General features: G+C 38.7%; 2 protein-coding genes and 1 long non-coding RNA gene across 4 annotated transcripts in view; 1 reads left to right on the forward strand and 2 right to left on the reverse strand.

Moving 5' to 3' along the window:
- Positions 1-216: 216 nt before the first annotated feature.
- Positions 217-26,565, reverse strand: part of ZNF383 (zinc finger protein 383) — a 45,543-nt gene continuing 19,194 nt past the window's right edge. Inside the window, exon 6 of the mRNA XM_032488050.1 lies at positions 217-1,902. Coding sequence (XP_032343941.1) covers positions 1,175-1,902 — 728 coding nt within the window. The 3' untranslated portion in view covers positions 217-1,174. The remainder of the gene's footprint in view (positions 1,903-26,565) is intronic.
- Positions 1,890-22,437, reverse strand: LOC116656661 (zinc finger protein 69 homolog). Of its 2 annotated transcripts, XM_032488040.1 has the most exons (8): positions 22,300-22,437; positions 17,700-17,977; positions 16,409-16,573; positions 7,023-7,256; positions 6,706-6,764; positions 3,761-3,887; positions 2,627-3,126; positions 1,890-1,947 (listed from the first exon to the last, which is right to left on the reverse strand). In XM_032488040.1, the coding sequence occupies exons 4-7, from the start codon at positions 7,162-7,164 to the stop codon at positions 3,071-3,073; spliced, it is 384 nt and encodes a 127-aa protein (XP_032343931.1). In that variant the 5' UTR covers positions 7,165-7,256; positions 16,409-16,573; positions 17,700-17,977; positions 22,300-22,437; the 3' UTR covers positions 1,890-1,947; positions 2,627-3,070. The 2 variants fall into 2 exon arrangements, with proteins under 2 accessions (XP_032343931.1, XP_032343930.1); XM_032488039.1 differs by lacking the exons at positions 1,890-1,947; positions 2,627-3,126; positions 3,761-3,887; positions 22,300-22,437 and having other exon boundaries at positions 5,986-7,256; positions 17,633-18,206.
- LOC116666055 lies at positions 5,476-24,866 on the forward strand. The gene is made up of 3 exons (XR_004322910.1): positions 5,476-5,973; positions 13,922-13,926; positions 24,855-24,866. It is a non-coding gene; the product is annotated as an uncharacterized LOC116666055 (long non-coding RNA).

Below are 26,565 nucleotides of genomic sequence, written 5' to 3' on the forward strand. Positions count from 1 at the left end.
TTGGTGGTTGCCACAGGCTGGGGGAAGGAGAGAATGAAGAATGATAAATAGTAATGGAGGATCTTTTTGGCCTGATGAAAACCCTCCAGAATTAGACAGTGGTGATGGTTGCAAAATGTTGTGAATGTACTAAAAACTACTAAAACGTACATTCTGAAATGTTTAAAACAGTGAATTTTATGTTATCTAAATTTCACTTCAATATAAAAAATTTTAAAGCAAAAGAGTGATTCTATGAAATAAAATTTTTAATACATCTTTTTTTTTGAAGATCTAAAGTATTTACAGATGGCACAATATCCTAGTCTATGATTTGCTTTAAATTACCTCAGAATTGTGTGTGAGGGAAGGTGGAACAGGGAAAACAGAATTTATCCTGAATTTATTATTGAAGCTAGGTGATGGGGATATGTGTGTTTGATATACTGTTCCATGCCTACGTTTGTTTGAAAATTTCCAAGTATAAGTAAAAATCCAATGTACAAGGTATTACTATTTGATGACATAATATGTATATTGATATGTAGTGAAAATTAATCATGTATTTTTGGATTTTAATAAGCTCAGTTTTTAAAAAAGTTTTGGTATACCCATCAATTCTACTCCTAAGTATATACCCAAGAGAAACTAAAGAATATTTGTACACAAAGATGTGTACCAAATATTCACAGCAACTTTATTTACAACAACCAAAACCTGGAAATAACCCGAATGTAAATGTGCATCAACAGATGAATGGACAAACAGTGGTTCATTCATACAATGGAATACTACTACATAATAAAATTAAACTTCTAAATACGTGCAACGACATGAATGATTCTTGCAGATGTTAAGTGAATAAATCTCCCTACATCAAAGATTATATACTATATAATTCCACTTATATGATATTCTAGAACTTGCAAAACTAATCTGTGGTTTTACAAGTCAGGACGGTGATTCCCTCTGTGGGGTCGTGAATGGAAAGGGGCAACTAGTAGGGGTCTTTTGGGAGGGCTGGGAATGTTCCATTTCTCCTGCCAAGTGCTGGACACAGGTGTGTTCACTATGTGAAAATTTATCAACTGGCACACATAATCTCTGTTCCTTTCTGGGTACACACTAAAAAGCACCATGGACCATTAAGCCTGATCCATGCCATGCACCTCTGCTCCCACGCCCTGGCATTCCCTCAGCTCTGGAAGGCACCTGCATGCGCGGAGCCCAATCCTGGACGCATCTCCCTACAGTGCATCTTCTGGTGTGTCTGCAGGTGGACTCTCTGACTGAAGCCCTTCCCACACACAGCACAGGGACAGGGCTTCTCCTCTGTGTGCACCCTCTGGTGCCTCTTGAGGGCCGAGTGATGACTGAAGTTCCTCCTACAAGCAGCACACCTGTAGGGTCGCTCTCCCGTGTGGACCCTCTGGTGGATCTGCAGGGCTGCCCTGCAGCTGAAGTCCTTGCCACAGTCACGGCACCTGAAGGGTTTCTCCCCTGTGTGGATGCGCTGGTGGATAGAGAGGTTGGAGCTGCGGCTGAAGTCCCTCCCGCACACACCACATCTGTAGGGCTTCTCACCCGTGTGTACCTGCTGGTGGATGGAGAGGCTGGAGCTGTGGCTGAAGTCCTTCCCACATTCCTCACACGTGTGAGCTTTCTTTCCCATGTGGTCCTTCTTGTGCCTTCTCAGAGCAGATCCTGAGTTGAAGACTCTGGACCACTCCACACAGTGGTGGAGCTTTTCCCCTGGGAGGGGCACAGGAAAGTTAAGGTCTGTTGTCCTTTCACTGAAGGCTCCTCCACACTCGTCACGTGGTGAGAGCTTCTTTCCCTTCTGCGTTCGCTGGTGAATTACAAGCTTTCTGAGCCGGCTGAAGTCTTGGCCACTCTGGGGACAGCTACAGGGTTTTTCTCCTGGAGATACTCGCCAAGAGAGAATCCCATCATTCTCATCCCTGACTCCTGGGACAAAGAAAATTAGATGATGCAAGTGAGCAGGGGTTTTGCCTGAGGCTGCACAGTGCTTCTGGCCACACTCAGGCAGTACTGGTAAGGTAAAGAAACTTCGCTGACTGGAGAGTGTTGGGCTGCTGGTCTCTGTCCTCCTGACACTGTTTTTCATTTTTGCTTCAAGGGGAAAGAGAAGAAATGAGAAAGAATAAAAACAAACAAACAAAAAAAAAATGAAAAAAAAAAAACCCAAAACAAAGAAAAGTGAAAAAAAAAAAAAAAGAAAGAAAGGGGAAGGGGAAGATACTGGGGATCTTTTCCTTAATCAAGGAAACTACATGTTACTAGAAACACCAAGTCAAATTCTGTGAGCTACATGTGGGTTATGGCTGTCAAAGCATAAATTATCAAAAAGTTAAAAACATGACTTTCATAAAAATATGGAGTGACTATTTGTCAAAAGCTTTAATGAAGAACCAATAAGATGGTAAGGCTGATTTCAAGTGCATTTGAGGAGCCTGGGAATTTAATGCTTTTATTAAAAAAGATATTTACCCCCAGTCAAATAAATAAACATTTTCCATTGTCAGCATAAAATGTAAAATAATATGTATTTTTAAAATTGCTACCCATGCCCTCCTGGATTCATAGGGCTATCAATGCCATTTACTCCTGGCTGACTGGTTCTCACCTGAATAGGAGCTTCTTGGTATTTTTAACTCCAACCACACATCATCTTGTTCAAAATGGGAAATCATTTTCTGGTTTGGACAGCAGATGTCCTGCTTGAGGGGAAAGACGTGGATTAGGGCACTGTGATGTGGACAAGGACCCTCCCTCCAGGCAAATCGTATCCCTTGGTATTCATGAAGGTCCTTGGAAGACTGAGAAAGATGAATAAAACCATTACACATGAATATTACGATTCACATTTACTTACATACACACACACACAGAAACAAATGAACAAAGAAGTATTTTTCCTAAAAGCAAAAGTTCTAGGAGTTCCCGGGGACTTTGGTGAAGAGGCCCGCTGGTCATATACACCCATAATAACTCTCATGGGCTGAACAGGCAGTAATGATTCTGCGTCCACTAGAGAAGCACTGCCCAAAGTGTGGTTTGAAGAGACTTGTCAAAAATGCAGACTCCATCCCAAATCCACTGACTCAGTAGCCCTGGTGATGGAACCTAGGGATATAGGTTTTTCTGGGTAATCTTTTATTTTAGAGAAAAATGGCAAGAGTAATAATACACAGAAGGCCCATGGAACCCTAATCCATACTCACCAGTTGTTAATATTTGATCCATTTACTTTATGTTCTCTCTCTCTCTACACACACACACACACACACACACAGTTCTTTTCTAAACCATCTAAGAGAAAGTTACAGGCCTGTGGGTCTCTGACTGAATTCTTCAGTGTACATTTCCTAAGAACAGGGGCATTCTTTTCCGTAACCGCAGTACAGTCATCAAAATCAGGAAACTTAACATGGACACAGTATTACTATCTAGCCCACAGTTAATTTGCAAACGATGCCAATTGTCACAAATATGTCCCCTTTAGTGCTCTTTTCTTCAGTATTTCTTATCTAGGATAACATACCACATTTAGTTGTCTTATCTCTTTAGTCTCTAATTTGGACAGGAACTGGCATTTCTAACCATCATCTCAGGTATTTTTATGCACTCTCAAATCTGATACCTACTACCATAAGGGATATGGAATGTGTGGACCTCCAAATACAAATCCCCTTAGGATTTACTCCACACCACGGTACCACTGAGAGAGCAGGTGGGCTCAGGAAGATGCTGTTCTCACCCACGGAGATGAGATTCCCATAGTTCTCTAACATCACTTCACTGTACAGGTGCCTCTGAGAGGGGTCCAGATGCTCCCACTCTTCCTGGGTAAAGTCCACAGTCACATCCTTGAATGTCACCAGCTCCTAAAACAACAAACACAGTCACCCTCAGACATACCCATTCCCACAGAGTAATGCAGCTGGCAAGTACCAGTAAATTCTGACACCTGCAAGGGGTTCTGGCAGGTTCCCGGGTCCTGAGGGTCCTAACTTAGGCATGCATCCATGCATCTGGTTGTATTATATCACACAGAAGATGGAAAAGATAAGTGAGGCACATTTTAAAAAACTCTTCAGTCCTTAAAAGTTTCTTTGGTGACAAGACTCAAACTTCAACCAAAGTACACCAAAAGCTACACAGTTCCAGCGGTGCTGTTCACACACAAGTCTATGAATTAGAATAAACTTGACATTTCCTCAGGGAAGGGTCTAGAAAAGGAGGAATCCAGGGTGGACTGGGGCCATGAGGGCAGGTACCATGGAGAAAGCCAGGTCCCAGCCCTGGGAGATGGTTAAAACGTGCAAAGAGGGAAGGCAGGTGGAGAATTCCAGTTGGCAAGAAAAGTGAGTGGACAGTTGCGTGGGAAGGAGCAAGACATAAATCAATAACCTGGACTCTTTGGTTAATGAGAAATGCTATCTAGGAAACCTCCCTCAGAGGATTATGTATTAACAATGTTTATTACGGACCCAAAATCCCCACTCACGCACCCATAGTAGAAAGGACATGTGAACCGTCACATGAAGGACCAATATTCAGCAGCAGTTCTCAAAGTGTGGTTCAGGGACCCCTGAGGTTCCCTAAGACCCTGTCAGGCGGGAAGGGGGGGGATCTGTAAAGTAAATAATTAGTTTCACAATAATTCTAAGATATTGTTGGATTTATTTACTCTCATTCTATTACAACTATACAGAGGAACTTTTTAGATGTTTATATGACATATGACCCTGCAACAGAGAAAATGTGGAAACAGGTGACATTCCAGCTTCTATTAAGTCAGACATTAAAGAGATCAGCAAAAATGTGAAACTTTTCCATTCTTCTCTTTAAATTTTTTTTGTTTTAAAATTAAGTATTTTTCAGAAAATTTGACATTAATGTGTAATGGATTAATTGATTTTTGAATGGATTAATAGACATTTTAAATTTTTGTTCATTTGAACTTCTAATATAGTAATATGGATAAGCCACATCACAAAAGCTGTTTTTAAATGTGTAAAAGCGTCCTGAAACCAAAAAGTTTTAGAAACTACTGATACACAGAAATGAAAATGAACAAATTACAAATATATGCAACAAGATAGGTCATAATATTGAAACAAGCCAGGCACAAAAGAGTATTTACTGTGGGTACACTTGATTCTACTTGAAAAGTTCAAAATCAGGTGGAATTAACCTACAATACTAGAAGTCAGAATAGTGGCTACCACTGTGGGGCAGAGGGGGTTCTCTCCTGGGGAGGGGGTTGTTCGAAGCATGCAGAGAGAGGGGAAGGCACAGAACAGCTCTGAGGGGGAATTGGGGAGGGAGCAAGGATCAGACAACAGACAGGTGTCAAACCCCAGCAGCCTGGTCTCTGGCCGATTTTCAGCACAAATATTAAGCCTGTCAAATAAAGAATGAGGATAAGAGAGCTTACAAAGGGCTGGTAACTCACAACGGGGGGATGATGGGAACACACGGAGGGCAAGAGAATGTCAAGCCAGCCTCCATGATGCTTTCTGCAAAGCTGAAGAGGTCAAACAGATGATTCTGGGTAAAAAAAAATTACCTTCTCTGATCCTCCTTCCTCTTCTCTTAAAATAGGTATGTCCTCAATATTGAGTTGGGTTTTGTTTTTTTTTTAATGTTGTTTCTGTTTACAATTTTTTTCTAATTGAGGTTTAAATATACAGTGAATTACATGAATCTTAAGTGTACCGGTTGATAGGATATGAGGGCGATCTGGCTGTGACATCTGTCACCCCATTGATCGCCAGGGTTGATTCGGCTGATCTGGCTGTCTGGGTGGATGTCCCCTTCCTCCCTCACGGCTCCATGCGCATCCTTCCTGAAGCTGCGAGCTCGGTCAAAGAGAACAACCATCCCTGAAGAGGAGGACCGTTCTTCTCGGTCAAGGGTATACGAGTAGCTGTGCTCCCCTGCTAGAACCTCCAAACAAGCTCTCAGGTGTACCAGTTGATGAGTTTTGACAAAAGAATATCCCTGTGTAACTCATACCAGTCATGATCTAGATCATTTCCATCACTCCAGAAAGTTCCTTTGCCCTACCTGTTCCCAGCTGATCCCAGCCCCCAATCCCTGCTCTCAACAACCACTGATCTGCTGTCACTATAAGTAAGTTTAGCCTGTTCTAGAATTTCATAAAAGTGGACACACATAGCACTTTTGTGTCTGGCTTATTTCTCTCAGCATAATGCTTCAGGGATTTATTCATGCTATTATAAGTATCAGTAATTTGTTCCTTTTTTTTTTTTTTACTGAGTAGTTCTTAATTATACAGATTAACACTTTTTTTTATCCATTTATCAACTGATGGACATTTGGGTTGTTTTCAGTGTGAGGCTATTATGAACACAGCTGCTAATGAACAGACATTCAGATTTTTGGGTGAATGTATATTTTCGTTTCTTCTGGGTAAATACTAACAGTGGGATTTCTGGGTCAATGATAAGTGTGTGCTTAATTTTATAAGAAACTCTGAAACTGTTGTCCAAAGTATATTATAGCATTTTACACTCCTACCAGCAGGGCTCAGACAACTATTTTTTGAGAAACTGGAGTAATATATGTCTAGCCCAGGGCCAGCACAATATATGCATTATATTGCTCTCTTTCCCCAATATCAACAGGAGGTGTTTCGGTGATATTTCCAGGGAGAGAAGGTGGATTCTAACTTACCTGTAATTTGGGCATTTCCTCCTCTTCCTGAAGAAGGGCAGAGCCCTCAGAAGGCAGTGCTGGGGAAGAAGAAAGAAGCAGTGAAAAATGAACCTGACTCACTGAGCGTCTTAGTTACCAGGAAAGGAGAAGGGGGCACGTTGTATTCAGCTGGTAACACAGGTCCTTGTTTACCGTTACCGGGCATGCCCTCCCCGACAAAGCTTTTTCTGTTTCTACTTTTACAGATGGTCCTTCCACCCAGACACATTTTACCTCCCTTCTTCCAAAAATTTACTGAATACCTACTAAGTGCCCGGTAACGATTTAACTCTCACCTGTATCCTTGGACTCTGAGGTGGCTCCAGCTTCTACATGTTCCCACATCTTGCCCTCCCTGTTAGGAAGGGAATCCCCCGAGCCCCAGTGGCTCTGCTGGGGGAAACTCTCTGCAGCCTGTCCAAACTCCACCTGGAACATCCAGAGGGAGTTTCAGGAGGTGTTGTCTCCGCCAGAGGTGGAACTCGTGGGGGGCGTCCCGTGGCCTTCATGCTCAGGCAGCTGCTTTGTTCCTGTAGCAGGAGATATGTCCCAGCAGCCCAGACTTCAGGCTGGGTCCTGGGCTTCTCTATTTAAGTGAGAGCACAGTTAACTAAACTAAAACACAATGAAGGTGATAACCATTTATTAAGCACCCACTGTGTATAAGACATGACCCCACTAGGGGGACCCAGCTCTGACTTTATCAGGACTGTAGCTTCACAGGTTGATCAAGCCCCAGGGCAGCAAATGCTGCCTCTTCTGTGAAGCTTTCCTGGAATTCTCCCACTTTGGGATATAAATCCGCAATTCTCAAAAGGCAAACCAGTGAAATTCTTGAATTCCTCTTTTTTGCTATTAGACCAGTAAATGTTTTAAAATCTGAAAACCTTATCACCAGTGAGGCTGTGGGAAAACGATCAGTCTCATATGCTGTTAGACCATAAGTAGGTACAGTCTTCTAGGGGGAGCAATTTGACAGTATCCATCAAACTGAAGGGGCAGGGAGGGTTAGGAAGCAGCGGTTACAAAAGTGAACAAGGAAACTTTTGGGGGTGATAAGATACATTCATTATCTTGACTGAGATGATGGTTTCATGAGTGTATAAAAATGTCAAAATATACCAAATTGAACACTGTAAATATGTGCAATTTATAATGTGTCAATCCTCAATACAAAAAATTCAGATCACTAAAAAAATGTTTTTTAATATACAGAACACCTTTGGTCCCATAGTTTCGAGTCTACATGTAAGACTTGTACAAGAGCATGAAGATATGAGTGCAGAGATGTTTATTGTAGTCACATTTGTGACAATGAAAGTGTGTTCACACTGGACCACACAATACTGAATATCTGCTGAAGAATAAGGCAGTTTTGTATATACTGACAGACAACTTTAGTATAACTTTACAAAGAAAGCAGCCAAACTCTGTTAAGATTCACTTTTGTAAGTTTTCTTAAAGTATGACTATTTTACATAAGTGTAAATGATTCTCAAAGCACTGGATGGGAAATTGGACACAGAATAATTTCATGTTCAACTTTATATCCAATTATATTCCACTATTTTTAACAAGCAAAATATTATGCTATTCTGTTTTAAAACAAACTATGGAATAAGAAGTGAAAAACTAAACGTTAAGGTGACAGTTGGATGGATCTCAGAAATATTACGCTGAGTGAAGGAAGTACAAACTGTACTTACACAATTCTAGAATAGGCAAAATTAATCAGAAACAGTGGTTGCTTACGGTGGAAACTGACTGGGAAGGGGCACAAAGGGAACTCTGTAAGGTGACAGAATATTCTGCATAATTTTTTGGTGGTGATTTCATTGTTGTGTGTATGTGTATGTTTAAATTCATCAAGCTGTACCTTAAGATTTATGCAATTTATTGTACACAATTTACATCTCACTTGAAAAATTTTTGCAAAAATTTAAAAAGTTACAGTGATTCTTAAAACCTTTAATTAGCAAAGTTATGCAATAACATGCAGTTTTAAAATTTTCTTTAAAGAGAAGATAACATTATAAATTTAAAGAGAAGATAACCTTAGAAAGAAATCCATGTTACAATGTTTAGACAAAAAAAATGCAAGTTGCAGATTATTAATATTTTCACTTCAAAAACCGTATGTACACCTATGTGTGGGTTTAGGAACAAATGCAAAAAAAAATTTCTGGAAAGAAACAAGTTGTTTACAATGGTTACCTTTGGAGAAATGGGGGAACTTCACTTTCTACTTTCTATTCTTTCATTGAAAACTGGTAGAATTGAGTTTCTTCTATCTCTTCTAGACTTCCAAAAATTATCTAACTGCCTTGTGTTCATTAAAATTTATAATGAAAGCCTTTAAAAAGTAAATACTCTGAAAAATACCAAAGGTCCCTGACACAGTCCACCACTTCTTGATTTATAAACGAGACTGTACTACTATTACTATCTTTTATACTGTTCTTTTGCACTTCTAACTCAGTACAAAAAATTACCTGGTTGGGGAGGGTACAGCTCAGTGGTAGAGTGCATGCCTAGCATGCACAAGTTCCTGGGTTCAATCCCTGGTCCCTTCATTAAAAATAAATAAATAAAATAAAAATTTTAAAAAAGCTATCTAGATCTAAAATCCACAACAAATGGACAGTGATGAACGTAAGCACTTACTAAATGCTCATGTACTTTACAAACTGTATATTCTTGGCACTGATAAAAATTTACGTGTGTTATACACATGAATTTTTCCAGTCAGTTCTGGAACATCAATTTTTCCGTAATGATTCTTAGCTTAAAACCATTTTATATTGTTCCAAAGACACCTGGAACTTTAAATCATCTCTTAAAATCTGAGAACAATGGGTAATGTTCTTGTCTCTTAGGGAGTTTTGTTACATTCTTCTTAAAGATCTTACATGTTTTTTCTTAGGTTCAAGGCAATGTGTTGGATATTTTTGTTGCTTTTGTGAACAGAAACTGTTCTCCCCCATTAATTTCCTAATTCATTTATGGTTAATATAAAAAGACTCTTCATTTTTGTAAATTTGCAGTCTAAACTATCATTTTCCTAAATTCCTTTTTTGTTCAAATAGCCTTTCTTTTCTAAGAATTTTTATTTTTTATTTTTGAAAAAGCATTACACATACTATGTGTCTACATGTGTAAAAGTACATATAGTGACAAGTTTCCCTCTCCTCCCTGGAGACAATCCCTGCTACACTTAAAACAAACAAACCAACCAAAAACACCTACCCATTTTCTAGAGCAGTTTCAGGTTCACAGCAAAACTGAAGGGAAGGTACAGAGGTTTCACATATAACCCCTGACCCCACAACCTTCGTCACATTGCATCAGCTCCCCCGTTATCAACATCCCCCACCAGAATGGTACATTTCATACAACTGATGAACCTACATTGACACATTATAGTCACCCAAAGTCCATAGTTTATATCAAGTTCTTTTGCTCTTGGTGTTGTACAGTCTGGATTTGGACACATTTATAGTGTCATGCATCCACTATTATATATTCATACAAAATATTTCACTGCCCTAAAAATCCTCTGCCTAATTCATCTCTCTCTCCCCTGCCAACCACTGATCTTTTTACCGTTTCCATAGTTTTGGCATTTCCAGAATGTCAGGTAGTTGAAATCATACAATATGTAACCTTTTCAAACCTGGCTTCTTTCAGCTTAGTGATACGCATTTAAGTTTAAACATTAAACATTTTTGTTAAAAGTTAAATACTTTTATGTATCTATCCTTACTATGCATCCTTAAATATGGATATGTTCAGGAAAGTCACATTTTTTTCCCTCTTCTTCATACAAAACAATAGCACACTATGCACACTGGATTGCAATATTTCCCCCTATAGAGTTGTATTTTTATTTTTTTTTTAAATTGAAGTATAGTCAATTTATAATGTGTCCATTTCTGGTTTACAGCATAGTGATTCATTTATAAAGATACATTCCTTTTCATATTCTTTTTTATTATAGGCCATTACAAGGTATTGTTCCCAGTGCTTACAGTAGGGCCTTGTTGTTTATTTATTTTATATCTAGTAATTAGTATCTGGAGTTGTATTTTAAAATTAACTTTGAGGTACACTTTACATACAATAAAATGCTCCCATTTTAAGGGTACAGTGTGATGAGTTTTGACAAACATCTCTATTTGTGTAACCATTGGCACAATCAAGAATTCCTACATATATTCAGGTCATTCTATATTAGTACTTAAAAGGCTTCTTCCTCCTTCATTATGGTTGCATAGTAGTCTATCAACAAAATGCACTATTGTTTTCAAATAGTTTTCTTAAAAATCATATTTGAAAGTAATTTCAACTTACAGAGAAGTCACAAGAATAGTATAAAGAACTCCCATATACCCTTCACTCAGATTCACCTTTTAAAAAAACACTTTGGCACATTTGCTTTACCATTCTCGTTCTCTCTCTACACAAATACACACAATTTTGTTTCTGAACCATTTAAGAGGAGGAAATGTTCATCATGTCCCTTGTCCCATAATCTTTCAGAGTGTATTTCCTACAAATAAGGCTATTCTCTTAGATAACCACAGTACAATGATCCAATTTTTTCAATGTCACATAATAAAAAGAAATGTCACATAGATTATATTTAAAAAGCACTTCATGAATCAAAAATATTCCATTTCCAGTTGTCCTAATGATGTCCTTTATAAAATATTGCCCCCTAATAGAAGACCCAGCTTAAGATCAACTTCTGCAATTTGTTGCCATGTATCTTTAGTGTCCTTTAACCTAGAAAGTTCCTTGGCTTTTCTTTGTCTTTCATAACATTTTTGAAGAGTACAGGCCAGTTTTGTAGAATGTGCAGAGAGTTTGCCAGTTGGGTAATTTTTAAAGGGAAACAATTACTTATTAGTGTGTACACAATTTTATGTTCATTAAAATATCATATAAATTTAAAAACAACCCAGTTACTCTATACCCTTTGCTCAATGCTTTGTTCCAAGTTATTTAAGTAGAACATATGCCAAGGTAGCATATCACTAAGTGCCACTACAGAAGCAAATTACGACTATTTGAGGGTGGGGAAAGTGGATTTACCCACTTGAGCTTTAGCCAAAGGGGTACAGATGACTCAAATCAGCACCATCTTAAAGGTGGTACGTAGAAGCCAGGTGAAAACACCACTGATGCAAACAGACCTCACAACAGACTGTGGGACTAACTCCAAAACCCACAAGAAACAAATCAGTAATAATGGGGCCACACATTCTGCCTATGGAGTGTGTATCCCCTGAGCCATTTTCCTTTCTGGGTGAGACAGACTGCACTCTGTCTATGGAGTGTGTATCTCTCTAAATAAACTTACTTTCACTTAAATAATAATAATAATAATAATAATAATAATAATAATAATAATAATAATAATAATAATAAAGGCCAAACTAACACTACTTTATAATTAAAAAGGAAGACTTGTCCCAGTGAAAAGTCCTACCAAGACAACAATGACCATCCCCTCATAACAAAACCTTCTTTCCTCCAAAAAACGGGAATCCTGATTCTATCTGCGTACATAAAAGCAGACTTGCAACATAACCAGCCAACTGGCTCTCTCAGTAGAATCTGAAATTTAAATCATGGAATTGTAATAGTCAGTGAGGAACAATTTGCCCTAACTCCTAACACCTGATTCTGTTGTTAAGACAGTAGTTCTTTATTGAGAAACAAAATGATAACTCAAGGGCCTCATACGTCACTAGTCACAAATAAACAAGCAAATAAAAAGCCCTGGTTGTGGGTAGGGGGACAGCAGTACTCAGGGTTGCTACAATATATTATCTAAAATGTCCACTTTCCAACAAAAATTTGAAGCATGCAAGTTACCAGGAAAGTATGTGGGATCCAAAAATTACAACAAGCTAGTGAATATAACAAAACAGAAACAGACTCACAGATATAGAGAACAAACTACTGGTTACCAGTGGGGAGAGGTAAAGGGGAGGGGCAATATAGAGGCAGGGAATTAAGAGGTACAAACTATTATGTTTAAAATAAACTACAAGGCGGGGAGGGTAGAGCTCAGTGGTAGAGTGCATGCTTAGCATCACGAGGTCCTGGATTCAATCCCCAGTACCTCTGTTAAAAACAAATAAATAAATAAACCTAATTACTGCCTCCCTGCAAAAAAAGAAAAGAAAAGAATATATTGTACAACACAGCAAACATAGCCAATATTTTATAATAACTATAAATGGAATATAACCATTAAAAACTGAATCACTATATTGTACACCTGTAACACATGACATTATACATCAACTATACTTCAATTAAATAAAAAAACATATAAATTATTATTTTTAACAGCATATTTTTCTCCTTTCCTCTCTTAACTGATTTAAAATGCAGTCATACTAAATAGCATGCATGTAATGAGTTGCTGGGCCTGTAACTTAGAAATATAACATGTGTATACATTTCATGCCAATAATGGCACAAAGAAAGTAAGAGCTAAGCTATATTGGAGTTAGGGAATTATTATAGACGGTATAGTAAACTGTTACAGAGGGTAAATTATTACAGATGGGTTTGTCACATTAATAGATATAACATACATAACAATAACAAGACAAAAAAGGGAGAAAAAGGAAATAGAGCTATTAAGTAGTAAGGTTTCTACGTATCACTAGAATTAAGCTAGTATAAATTGAAAGCTGATTTGAATAAGATGTATATGGGAAGCCTCAAAACAAACAAAAACTGAACCCAAATAATGAAAAAATAATTAAAGAAACTAAAATGCTACCTTAGAAAATATCCACTTAATACAGAGAAAACTAAAAGAGGAATAGAAGAACTAAAAGACATGAGACATATAGAAAATGTAAGTAAAATGACACACGTCAGTCCAACTACATCAACATTGAATGTGCATGTTTTTAAAAATCCAATCTAAAGGTAAAAGTTGTCAGACTAGATTTAAAGAAACAATTATGCGTCAGCTAGTCCCTATCTACAGGAGACACACTGTAGATTCAAACATACAAAGTGTTTGTAAGTTAAAAGATGGAAAAAGATATTCACAGCACACAAACAGTAATCACAGCAAGCTGGGGTGGCTATACTAGTATCAGACAAAATATACTTCAAACAAAATCTGCTACTAGAGATCAACTGGGACATTTTACAATGATAAAAGGGTCAGTAAGGTATAATGTTTATAAAGATAGATGCATCGAGTAACAGAGCACTGCAATCCATGAAACAAAAACTGACAGAAACAAAGGGAGAAATAGATAATTCAATAATAAAAGTTGGAGACTTTGATACCCAATAATTGGAGACTTTGATACCTCAGCTTCAACAACAGATAAAACAACTAAGCAGAAGATCAACAAGGACCTAGAAGACTTGAAGAAAACTATAAACCAACTAGACCTAACAAACACATACTGAACACTCTAGCCAGCAACAGAACATATAGTCTTTTCAAGTATATTGGAACTTTCAAGTACATGGAACATTCTCCAGGATAGAACATATGCTAGGCTATAAAATAAATCTTCATTAATTTAAAATTATAGAAAAAATGCAAAGTTTATGTTCTTTGAACACAATGGAATGAAATTAGAAATCAATAATGGGAAAACATTTAGAAAACTCACAAATATGTGTAAGTTAAACAACATACTCCTAAAGAACCAAAGGGTCAAAGAAGAAACCAGGTTCCAGGAACCGCTCTTTTTCCTAACCATTCCAGCCTGTGGTGGTAAAGTCTCCATTATGTTGCTAATCCAGGGATGTTGAAACCATCCCACAATGGTCTCTGAAACCCTTATAAATAGTCCCTTCAGGGAAGTTTCATTGCTCATTCCTTATGAGTATGTTATGTTTCTTTCTGGGATTCTGACACACTCTCTGAGTCCTCATTTTCACACACACCTGCCAAAATCTGGTGGCCCCTCTACTTCCTATCTCAGAAAATCATACCACCATCCATGTAGTTACAAAACTCAGAAATCTAGAGCTGACATCTCCCTCAACTAACGACCTAATCTCATTGATTTTACTTTCCACACAGCTCTTGAATATTTTTGTTTCATTCCCTCTTCGCTGCCATCACCCTGGTCTGGGACACAATTAACTCTTACATGGACCACTGTGATAGTCTTCTACATAACATTCTACTCCCTCTCTGTCTCCCACTTTGACATGCCTTCCACACGATAGTAAGAGCCAGCTTAAGAGACCTGTTCCTTTCCTCTCCGATTCCCAAATGGAACATTTACAGTGGAGATAATTAAGTGATCAAAGTTAGTATCATAATGAAACAAATCAATATTATGTGCCATCTGATATGACACACTGAATACACATCATTTCCGTGTTCTTCCTGCCAAAAGTGTATAACCTGAATTTAATCATGAAGAACCAACAGACAAATCCAACTCAAGGAACGTTCTACAAAATAACTAGCCTGTACTCTTCAAAAATGCATTATGTAAGGGGAGGATATAGCTCAAGTGGTAGAGCACATGCCTAGCAGACACAAGGTCCTAGGTTCAATCCCCAGTAATTCCATTAAAAAAAATAAACCTAATAATCCCCCCTCAAATAAAAATAATAACATTAAAAAATGTATATGTAAATGTATTCATCTTCAAAAGAGCAATAAAAACAAAGAAACACTGAGAAAGTGTCCCAGATTAAAGAAGACTACAGAATTTGCAGGTCAATGAAATGAAATTGATGAAAAAAAAGAAGACTAAAGAGAGGTAACAAAGAGGCAGAAAAGCCCTAAAGAAACTTATTAGGACAACGGGCAAATTTTGCTTGTAGGCTGGGCATTAGACAATAGTACTGTATCAATGCCAAATTTCCTGAATCATATTATGATTATTTAAGGGACTGTCCTTGTTTTTAGGAGATGCATGCTGAAGTAATTAGGGCTAAAAGACATAATGTCTGCAACTTACTCTCAAATGATTCCAAAAGTGGCAAATATACATATAGAGGTGGAAGTAAAGTAACTGTGGCAAAAAGCTGACAATTGATGGATATGAATGAAGGATACACAAGTGTTAGTTGTATTATTCTTGCAATTCTTGTTAATTTAATACCACTGACTTTTTTTTATTGTTTTTGTTTTTTGGGAGGAGATAATTATATTGATTTAATTACTTATTTATTTTAACGGAGGTCCTAGGGATTGAACCCAGGACCTTGAGCATGCTAAGCACGCACTCTACCACTGAGCTACATCCTCTCCATTTCCACTGACATTTTAAAATCCACTGCAGTAAGGGAAGAACAAGCAAACAAACAAAAACAAACCAAAAAAACCCCAAACCCTCAACAAGGTCTACAAGCCCCCGAGGAAAGACAGTACTTCTCAATGCACATAACACACATCGGGGCATGTGGAAGGAAGGCTAAACCATTTGTGGACTAAATTAATGGAAAGTAGGGGCAAAGGTTAAGGTGTGCCAAGAGCATACAATGATGGGGGAAAGAGGGGGTAAACTGAGGAGGGAGAGTGGGCTTTCCTCTAGAGTTTTCCAAACCTGCACCAAGTTCCCCAAGTTCCATGTTTGTCTTAGAGCTTTGAGGTGCTTTGAGGCAGTGAATAAACACGTCATCTAACAGGACAGAAATTACTGCATAAAAAAGGTTAAATCCCACTCACTGGGGGTCTTGCTGCCAGGAACTCAGGTGCCATTTTCTCCTCTTTTCACAGATCTCTCAGGGCCAGAAGATTCCAAAGAGGGCAGAATAGGGAACCAGGAGCAGTGAGGACTGGGTCACATGCCAGAAATCCTCACACCCAATCTCTGCAGATCCACTCTTATACCTAAAGGAAAATAAAAGAGTCAGGAGTCAATCTTGATCTACAGGACCAAGGAAAACGCAGAGCATGCACATCCTGCAACCTCTGCACTCAGAGGGGCTTTGCAGAGATACAGCTGTCACCTGTGATACCAAATTCACAACTGGGACAGCGCCACCTTTAACACCTGGGACTCTAACTTCCACTGAGATGACAAAGGAAAAACCACTCCCCTACAGCCTTTACTGGCCAAGAGTATGGAGAATTCTCTTTTGCAGATAAGGAGGTGATTATAGGAGTGATATTCCTGGCTTTGCTACCCCAGAGGCAAGTTCCCAGGAGAAGGTCATTTAACTCCACAGCACCTGGGAGCTTAGAGAAGCTGCTGACCCTTTGAGCTCTGGGGTTTCTCAGATGCAAAGTGGCGACAGTCCTTTGGCAACTCACAGTAGGCCTGGCTGGGGGAACAGCCCACCCTGGTGTCAAGGACTATCTGCCCACCGCTCTGATAACACACCCCTTGGCTCACTTATAGAAAAAGCCCTCTGAGTCAGAGGTGAAGGTGGTCTCACAGGAGAGTCTACAACAAAAGTGGAGATACAAGACTCTGTTCCCTCGCCTCAAAGTCCAAGTCACACCTCCAAATCCAGGGAAGCCAAAACACACTGTCACCCTAAAGACCAAGACTCAAAATCCCCACTACATCCCAAACCCAGGAGCACCCACTTCCTAACTTCTCCCCACATCTCCCCAACCTGAGACTGCACAGATCTAGCCGCCCCTACAAACACCTAAGAACATACAGCCCCGGAAGCTCCCACTAAACCCCTGGACCCTGCCTCATTGCCTTCTCCCCAGCAACCTGGGGATGCAATGCCCAGGTGCCTCCCAAACCAAAATGCCTGGAGTGGGCTGTCCCCTAAATCCAAAGACCCCTGTCTCCAACCCCTCAACCCAAGGATGCCTGGAGACACACACTCGCAGCCATCCACCCTCACTTCAATAAAACCAAGATGTCCCCTGCGTCGCCCCTTAGACCCCGCGACCCCCCCCCCCCCCAAGACCTTCGGTTTTCCCCGTTACCTTTCGCACGATCCGGGGACCCCTGGCTATTTCCGCCGCCTTTGGCCAGTGAAACTGGAGGACTCACCTCCACAGGCCTGGGAGTCTTGGGCATGCAGGCCGCCACGGGGCCTTCACGAGCCGCTGTTTCACGGAACCAACGAGGCCCAACCGCGCGGCGGACCCAGAAGGCCCAGCAGCCGATGCCCGGGCGCAAGGAGGCGCCGAGGCCGGACGGCGGGACCACATCTCCCGGAAGTCCCTGCGCGGGGCGCGCTCCAAGCCCCTCCCCAAGGCGCGATGGGGGCGTGGCGAGGCCAACAGGTGAGCTCGGAGTCTCAACTGGGAACATCCTGCGAGAGGAGTCTGGACACACAAATACAAAACCAGGCATGTGTCTCCTCCCGTCTACAATTATAAATAAGTGAGGAAAAAAAAAAAAAAAACCCAAACCAAAAACAACCCCAAAGCCCCTGTAATTTCCCCATTCAGACATAGCTATATTTAAGCTTATATCATTTCATATATTTACGTCATCTTAACCTACTTTTTAAGTCAAATATATATTGAACTTAAGTGTCCTCCCAGAATATTTTGTAAATTCTATATGCCACTTTTGTAATTAATTTTTATCTTGTCATTAGGTTGTTTCAAATTACTGATACTACAGCCACTACTTGTGTTTGGCAGAGTCAAAGGCAGAGGAGTGGCAAAGCTTTATAGTGAAGAAAGGAAGGTTTCAGGTATGTTCTGATTGGAGGTTATTGCCATGGAGAAGCTGGGCCACCTACAAGCAGTGCATCTTATGTGATTGGTTTGGGGGTTCTACTTGGCTTTCCCCGGTTGTCCTGAGTTGGAAGCAGAGGTCAAAAATAGGGAAGCTGGCATTTAGTGACCAAATCCTGAATGTTCTGGGCTGATTGCTGCCAAGGTTGCTGTTTGATTTCCTGTTTGGAAACCAATTGGTGGCCGCAGAGTTTGTGAACAGAGTTCCATTGTCATATATGATCTGGCGTTGTCTGTTTGTATACCCAGCCTTTCAAGTTTAATGGTTTCAAACAACAGCAATCATTTATTATCTTTCATGGTTTCTCTGGATTAGGAATTCGGAAACAGCCTAACTGTACAGTTCTGGCTCTGGTTTTTCATGATCGCTGAACCTGGAACAGTGTGAAGTTCCAGAAGCAATTGGGAACTAGCTGGATATCTCTTATTTCAAGTAATCTCAGGGTTTCTCCATGTGGTTTTTCTGTGTGGGGTAGTTCGAGCTTCTTAACAGCACAGTAGCCTCAGACCTCTTACATTGCTGCTCAAGGTTCTAAAGGCAAGAGTCCCAAGAAAGATCCAGATGGAAGCTGTATCCCCTCTTATATCTAGTCTCAGAATCACATGGCATCATTTCCATTGTGCTCACAGTTTAAAAGGCCCATCCAGATTCAAAGGGAAGGGACATGGACTCCACTTCCCGAAGGGAAAGTGGCAAGGTTCTGGAAGACCATGTGGAAACAAAAGTATAGTCATAGTCATTTTTGGAAAATACAATTTGCCATAAACTGCAAACAGATTAAAGTAAAGGAAGAAGTTTTCATTCTCATTCTACCATGAAGACTGGATATTTATATTACTGAGCTGAAATCATTTGTAGTAAGTAGGAGTGATGAAAAAAATCACGATTTCTAATTAAATGTTAACAGGATCAGGGAAGATCTAGCACCACTTGAGCATATTTAAAGTGACAATGAGAGACAAAAATGAAGCTGTTTTCTGTTTGCCTTCCTTGAATATTAAGTCCAAAGTGATAATAATTGATAAAGATGATTCTGCACAGTTAGGGAATTATGGCTAACTGGGTTCAATCAAAAGAGCCATAAATAACTTACTTAAGAGTGCCATGAAATATAAAATAGATAAACAACAAGTTCATACTGTATAGCACAGGGAACTATATTCAATATCTTGTAGTAACTTACGGTGAAAAAGAGTATGAAAATGAATATATGTATGTTCATGTATGACTGAAGCATTGTGCTGTACACAACATTGTAAACTGACTATACTTCAATTAAAAATATATATTATATACATATATAAATAAATAATTGTTTAAAGTAAAAATAAATAAATAAATAAATAAATAAAACTGCCTTTCTCAGAGCCCTGCTGTGTTTTTACAGAAACAAATTTTCTTTTTATTTATTTTTTTGACATATAGTCAGTTACAATGTGTCAATATCTGGTGTATAGCATAATGTCCCAGTCATACATATAAATACCTAGACTTGTTTTCATATTCTTTTTCATTAAAGGTTATTACAAGATATTGAATATAGTTCCCTGTGCTACACAGAAGACATTTGGTTTTTACCTATTTTTATATCTAGTAGTTAACATTTGCAAATCTCAAACTACCAAATTGATCCCTTCCCACCCCCTTTCCCCTGGTAACCATAGGATTGTTTACTATGTCTGCGAGTCTGTTTCTTTTACAGATGAGTTCATTAGCATCCTCTTTTTCCTTTTCTTTTTTTTAAAAAATTCCACATATAAGTGATATCATATAGTGTTTTTCTTTCTCTTTCTGTCTTACTTCACTTAGAATGACAATCTCTAGGTCCATCCATGTTGCTGCAAATGGCATTATGTTGTTCTTTTCTGTGGTTGAGTAGTATTCCATTGTATAACTATACCACAACTTCTTTATCCAGTCATCTTTGATGGACATTTCGGTTGCTTCTATGTCTTGGCTATTGTATATAGTTCCACTATGTACATTGGGGTGCCTGTATCTTTACAGAAACTATTTCTTAATAACAAACATAAAGAGGCAAATTTTATTCTCTTTTTACTGATAAGGAAAATGAGGCTTTCAGAGCAAACTTAAAGTGCTTCAGAATATATAACTAATACATTCTATACTAGAATCAGAATTTGAGCCAAATTCTAGCTGAGTCCCAGCCTCTATTTTCCCATTGTATCAAAGAGTTTAAATGTCTTTCTCTCTCAATATAGTTTAAACTCCTTATGTGCAGGCCGTGTGACTGAAATTGTTCTATCATTCAAAGTACTTCATCTTAATTGGTGCTCAGACATTTATTTCCATTTTTCCAAAAGCATTTACCAAATATTGTCGATATATCTGGCACTAAGATACGTGTTAGAAATTCAATAAATAAATAAGTTCATAAATCTGGTACTATTGATCTGGAAGACCCAGACCCAACAAACTGTTAAAACCATTCTACAAACTCACCTTGGTTTCATCTGCTTTGTGATATCAAATATCTATGGAGTCTCAGACTCTGCCCTGCTTGCTGTTCTGTCTAGAAGCTTGGAGGGGGAAGACAAGCTTTTTATCCTAATCCACAATCACACTGCAATGACAGTTGACCTTTGATATTTGAGCCAATCCACATTTTATCCAATCTAACTTACATAATCCAGTCTAAATGAATGTAATCCCTATTTCGTGCATTGGATTCAGGAATCCCATTCACCCACAACACTAATTGGATTTGGGAAGGAATGCTGGGTTGTTGAGTACTTTGAAAATGTTAATCCTGGGAACTATCACACCCTCTCGTGAAAATGTAAAGAGTCTCCTCCAGTGTCATTTCTCCCCATCATGCCATAAATGCCTGTGTACCCCAGGGTTCCATTATGATGCCTTTTCTCTTACCACTCTGTAAGTGTGAAAACATTTTTTGAAGAGCATTATTATAATTATCTTGCCTTTGAAACACCAAAGGTGATGGTTATTGAATAAGCTTAACTGCATATGTGGGATGATTAGGTTAAAATATGGAATATGTTTTAACTTATTCTGTACTATTTTGAGTTATTGTATAAGAGGAAAAAATGTGTCAGTAGACGTCAATCACAAAAATGCTTCATTTCATATATAAACCGTTGTTTCACCAAGCAGATAAAATGCTGCATCATTGGATGGCCTTAATTTAGTCATCTTGTAGTAACAGTAAAGACTAATATTAAATAATGTCAGGCAGTGTTCTAAATATTCCACACATATTAACTCTTTAACTTTTTGCAGCAACCCTATGAGGTATATTCTATCATTAGCCTCATATTTGAGATAAGTAAACTGAGGTACAGATAGGTACACTGTCCAAATCACAAAGGTACAAAGTGGTAAAACAAGAATTTGATCCCAGGCAGATCTGATTCCAGTAAACTTTTTTTTCCTCACAGATTTCTTAAGATATAATTGACATATAACATTGTGTAAGTTTAAGGTGGACAATGTGATAATCTGATTCACATATATATATTGTGAAATGATTACTATAATAAAGTTAATTAACACATCATCACCTCACATAATTACTTTGTTTTGGGGTGGCAAGAGCATTTAAGGTTTACTCTCTTAGCAGCTTTCAAGTATACAATACAGTATTGTTAACTATAGTCACCATCCGGTATTAGATCCCCAGAATTTGTTTCTCTTATAGCTAGAAGTTTGTACCCTTTGACCAGTGTCTCCCCACTTTCCCCATCCCCAGTGTCCATGTTCTTAATTACTACAATACCCTGCCTGTGCACCAACTAAGAAATGTTTCCCATTTCTAATACAATAACCTTGGATGGGTGGGCCTTGGGTTTCTTTTAGCCTGAAAGACCCAAGTGGCAAGCAGAACTTTCAATTAAACAAAAAAAAAGTCTTAGAAACTTACCCCCAGATGATTCCAGTTCATACTCTTCTCCAACACTCTCGAGGATGCCCTAGGACCATTTCTAGTCTCCTGACTTTCTACTGGAAAGGAGTACAGAGCGGCAGGGGCTCCATGCTGCCAACCTGGGATCCACCAGCGGCAGGTATTTGATCTGCTGCCGGCTATAACCATCATCCCTCCAGGAGGGGCTTCGTGGTTGTTGCCAGGATCTGCTTCAGGCCAGAATAACTTCAAGCCGTGGTGATAAGTCTTGGGGAAGCCAAGGCTGAAGGTCTGTTGAGCCCAACATAGCAAAATCCTGTGATCCAGCAGAGGCTGGGATTGATGCCTAAGACTCTCTGGACTAGAATTAAAAGGAGCATTCAGGTACACTTTCTGAGTATCTCATGCGGCTGTTTCCCAAGAAGTGTTCTCCACGTCTCATTTTTCAGTCTGTCATCCTTCAAGCCAAGGATTTCTATCCCATCACTTCTGTCAAGAAAAACTTAAAATTTACGATCACCAAATCTCCATCTCTCAAAACATAGGATGACTTCGTTCACTTCCAATCTGTCCACATCTAGGTGCTCAAACTTCTGACACTCACCAGGATTCTTCTTGAGAAACGTGGGGCATTACACCTGGGGACTTTTCCAACCTGTCCGAGTAGACGTTACCCAGGTGATGCTCACGCGGCGTGATCTGAGCACTGAGCACTGCGCGTGCGCATAGACCGCCCTTGGCCTGCTCAAGTCCCTTTGTGCCGCAAGGGATCCTGCTCTGAGGCTGTGACACAGTCCGGCTGGGCGGTGTCATCTTGACAGGGCCATCCTCCAGGGGGTGCTGCGCACAACGCAACAGCCCTGACACTCGCACCTTCTGCTCCACTGTGATGAAGGCGGTGGCTGCCTGGAAGAAGGAGCCAGTGACTGCTTGTGTGGGGATGTGTAGGGATGGAAAGCCTGAGCTGCTCTGCCAGGGCTGGAAACTGGGAGTAGGAGGTGTTTGTACAAGGGAATGAAACTATAGACGAACCACCCTCCCCCTAAACGGCTTTCAACATTTTGTTGGTTTTGCTTTGTTTTGTTTGCACGAGAGATGCCACCTTAGGCCTACATGTTGAAGACGGCATTACTCAGCCTCCGGTACCATCGATTACAAGTCTATGACAATGTAATCAACGGGACAAAAAATAAGACTTTTATATTGGTCTGGAATTGGCACTGACTCTTACATTTTAATTTTACTTTTAAAATTATTTTTAAAACTTTTAATTTCTTCATGATTACAGATTCACTGGAAGTTGCAAATATAGCATATGAAGAGGTGAACCTCTCACCCTATCCCCAATAATGACATATACTGTTCAATATCAAAACTATGAAATTGACATTGTACAATACTGTTAACCAGGCTGCATACCTTACTCCATTTTGCTATTGTACTATAGTTATACAAAATATCGCCTTTGAGGGAAACTGAGTAAAGCAATACATGAGACTTCCCTATACATTTACTTGCAACTTAATATGAATCTATAATTATGTCAAAATAAAGTTTTTTTTAAATGTAGGTCAAATACAAATTTTACAATTGAATTTATAAAATTATTTAAACCAAATGATAATCAAAATAAAATATAAGAAATAAATGGGATGAAATAAAGCTTATAGGGAAGTTTATAGTCATAAATACACATTACGTTACACACATAGGAAAGTATGGTTTTTATCTTGTCCAGATTTTCTTGCTAGCATGGGAGTGAACACCTTTCATATTCTATATTCTAATTGCGATGAAAGTTGAAATTCTGTGACTGTTTTAACAAGCCCCTTCCTTACCACCTCCCACTGCATCTGCATACTAAAATGCATGGCAATGATTGGATTCGTTGGCTATGATTTAAAGACTCTTCAATGAGAAGTAGACAGGGTATAAATGGATGAATGCAGTGATGCTGCAGGAGGTAGGTTACTCAAGTTTATTTATTAAATACATCTCATTCTGTCAAATATTGATAATAGAAGGCTTTTGAGGCTTGATAATATATCTTCATTTATAGTGCTTTAGTTATTTAAACTCTAGAAATTCTATGTAAATTAGCTTGTGCTGTATTCCAAGAATCCCTTGCTATCCAAATCTATTTGTTTCCCAAATTCAGATACTAAGGAATACTATGTTCACTAAATCATTTTGATTTCCAAGTTTCAGAAATTGGGTAGCAAATCTGTATAAGGATTTATTAGAAGTGTTTTGTTCCAAGGTGCGGAGATTGCCAAGATGGTGTAGAAGGACACGTAGCTCACCCTTTCCCACAAACATATCAAAAACTACATCTGCATATGGAGCAATTCACACAGAACACCTACTGAACTTCGGCAGAGTATCTCTTACATTGGAAATACAAAGAATCCTCATAAAACCAGGTAGGAGAAAAAAAAGAAAAAAGAAAAGAGAAATTGATACAGGACCTGTCCCCCATGGGGAGGAAGCAACAAAGGAGGAGAAGTGCCCTCACCCTGGGAAGCCCCCTCTCCAGCGGGGAGGTCAGCTGGGACAGGAAGGGAGATTCAGAGGCTCGGAAGAGAAAGTAGCAGCTGCTTGGCAGACAGAAGTGAGAGAAACCAGCACAGAGGATAAACAATAGTTTTCTACTGTACAGCACAGGGAACTACATTCAGTATCTTGTCGTCACCTATAATGAAAAGGAACATATGTATGTGTATGTATGACTGAAACATTATGCTGTACACCAGAAATTGACACATTGTAAACTGACTATACTTCAACCAAAAAAAAATTTTTTTTAATGTTTTGTTCCAAAACTCAGATTGTGACAAATATTTATTTCAATAGATCACTAGATTCGATTTGCTAATATTTAACATTGCATATTTTCATATCTGATTCTGGACACATTGCCTGTTTGCGTTCTCCTAGCAAGTTTTATCATTAGGATTATGACAGATTCATAAAAACAGATAACTTGCTACCTCAGCCTACGTCCTGGAAGAGTTCCTGAAACATTTCACAGTTTCACCTATAAATATATCTAACTTGGTATCTTTAGTGTTGCTGTGTGACATTTAAAGTATTTTTTGGTTTAACTTTCAAATGTTCCTTTCAGAGAGGCGTCTATTAAGATTTTACATTTCTTCTCTAGTCAATTCTGATATCAAGCCAATCCAATTTCTTTATAAAAATCACACATGCTCTTCCAGATTTATTATAAAAGTGTCTCTAGTACTTACTTTTGAGTTTTCAGGTTGAGAGAAAATTAATATACCATAAGAATCATCTTTTAAAAGTATTACTGTTCAGCAGTTTTTAGTATATTCACAAGGTTGTGCAACCTACACCACTAATCCTAGAACATTTTAATCACCGAAAAAAATAACCTTTTAAATTTAAATATGCAGTTATTTTGATTTCTCATTCACAGTGCTGCTCATTTATCATCTGTACTTCCCCACCTGAGTCACTAGTTTGTCTACTTTTTTCAAATAATAAAATTTTCTAGACTGTTTACTTTGTTCTGTCATTTATTTCTGTAGAACTAATAATGCCTTTCTCAATCCACGTTTTAGATTTATTTTTGCTAGTTTTAGCTCTTTGGGTTCTATATTGATTTTTATTAATGATCTTTCTAGTATTCTAATATATGCATGAATATTGGGTTATAAAACTTCCAATACAACTTTGGCTGCCAGTCAGACAGGTTTTTCATTTGTGTTCTCATGTTCACTCACATTTAAATAACATGTATGTCAAGGATTTAGTTCCTTAACCCATGTTAATCAAGAGAAGACCCTGAATTAATACTCAGATATTTGCTGGCTGTCCTTTTGTTACTGTCTCTCCTCCATTCTGGTCAAAGAATGTGGCCTGTATATTTTTTGCTTTGTGGGGAGCCAGTGACTAGGAAAAATATTCTCATCTCTTCCTGCTTATTTGACAGCTGTACTTTCGACTACCCATCATTATCTCCACAGGGTTTCAGACAGGTATTAATCTTTGTGCAGCATAAAAAGTGAAGTTTGAATGTAGACTACCCACACATACTTTTTCTTTCCCTTTTGAAATTCCATGTTGAATAATGAGTGACGGGAAAAGCTTTCCTATCTTAACTACCATTTCTCTTTTTCCATTATGAATTCTTTGATTTAGACAAAGGTAAACAACATGGTTAAAATCCTTTCCATAAACATAATGAAGACAATTATGAAAATATGTGTGTCAATGATAATAGTGGACAACTTTTACTAAACATTTACTACATGATAGGAA

This window comes from Camelus ferus, chromosome 9, assembly GCF_009834535.1.
Source record: "Camelus ferus isolate YT-003-E chromosome 9, BCGSAC_Cfer_1.0, whole genome shotgun sequence".
Lineage (NCBI taxonomy): Eukaryota > Metazoa > Chordata > Mammalia > Artiodactyla > Camelidae > Camelus > Camelus ferus.

Coding starts and splice junctions, on each gene's coding strand:
- LOC116656661 (XM_032488039.1), bottom strand. CDS start 18,107: ATGTCTGAATGGGGAAATTACAGGGGCTTTGGGGTTGTTTTTGGTTTG. Junction 16,574..17,632: donor GTCCCCGGATCGTGCGAAAG/GTAACGGGGAAA, acceptor ATTTTCCTTTAG/GTATAAGAGTGGATCTGCAG.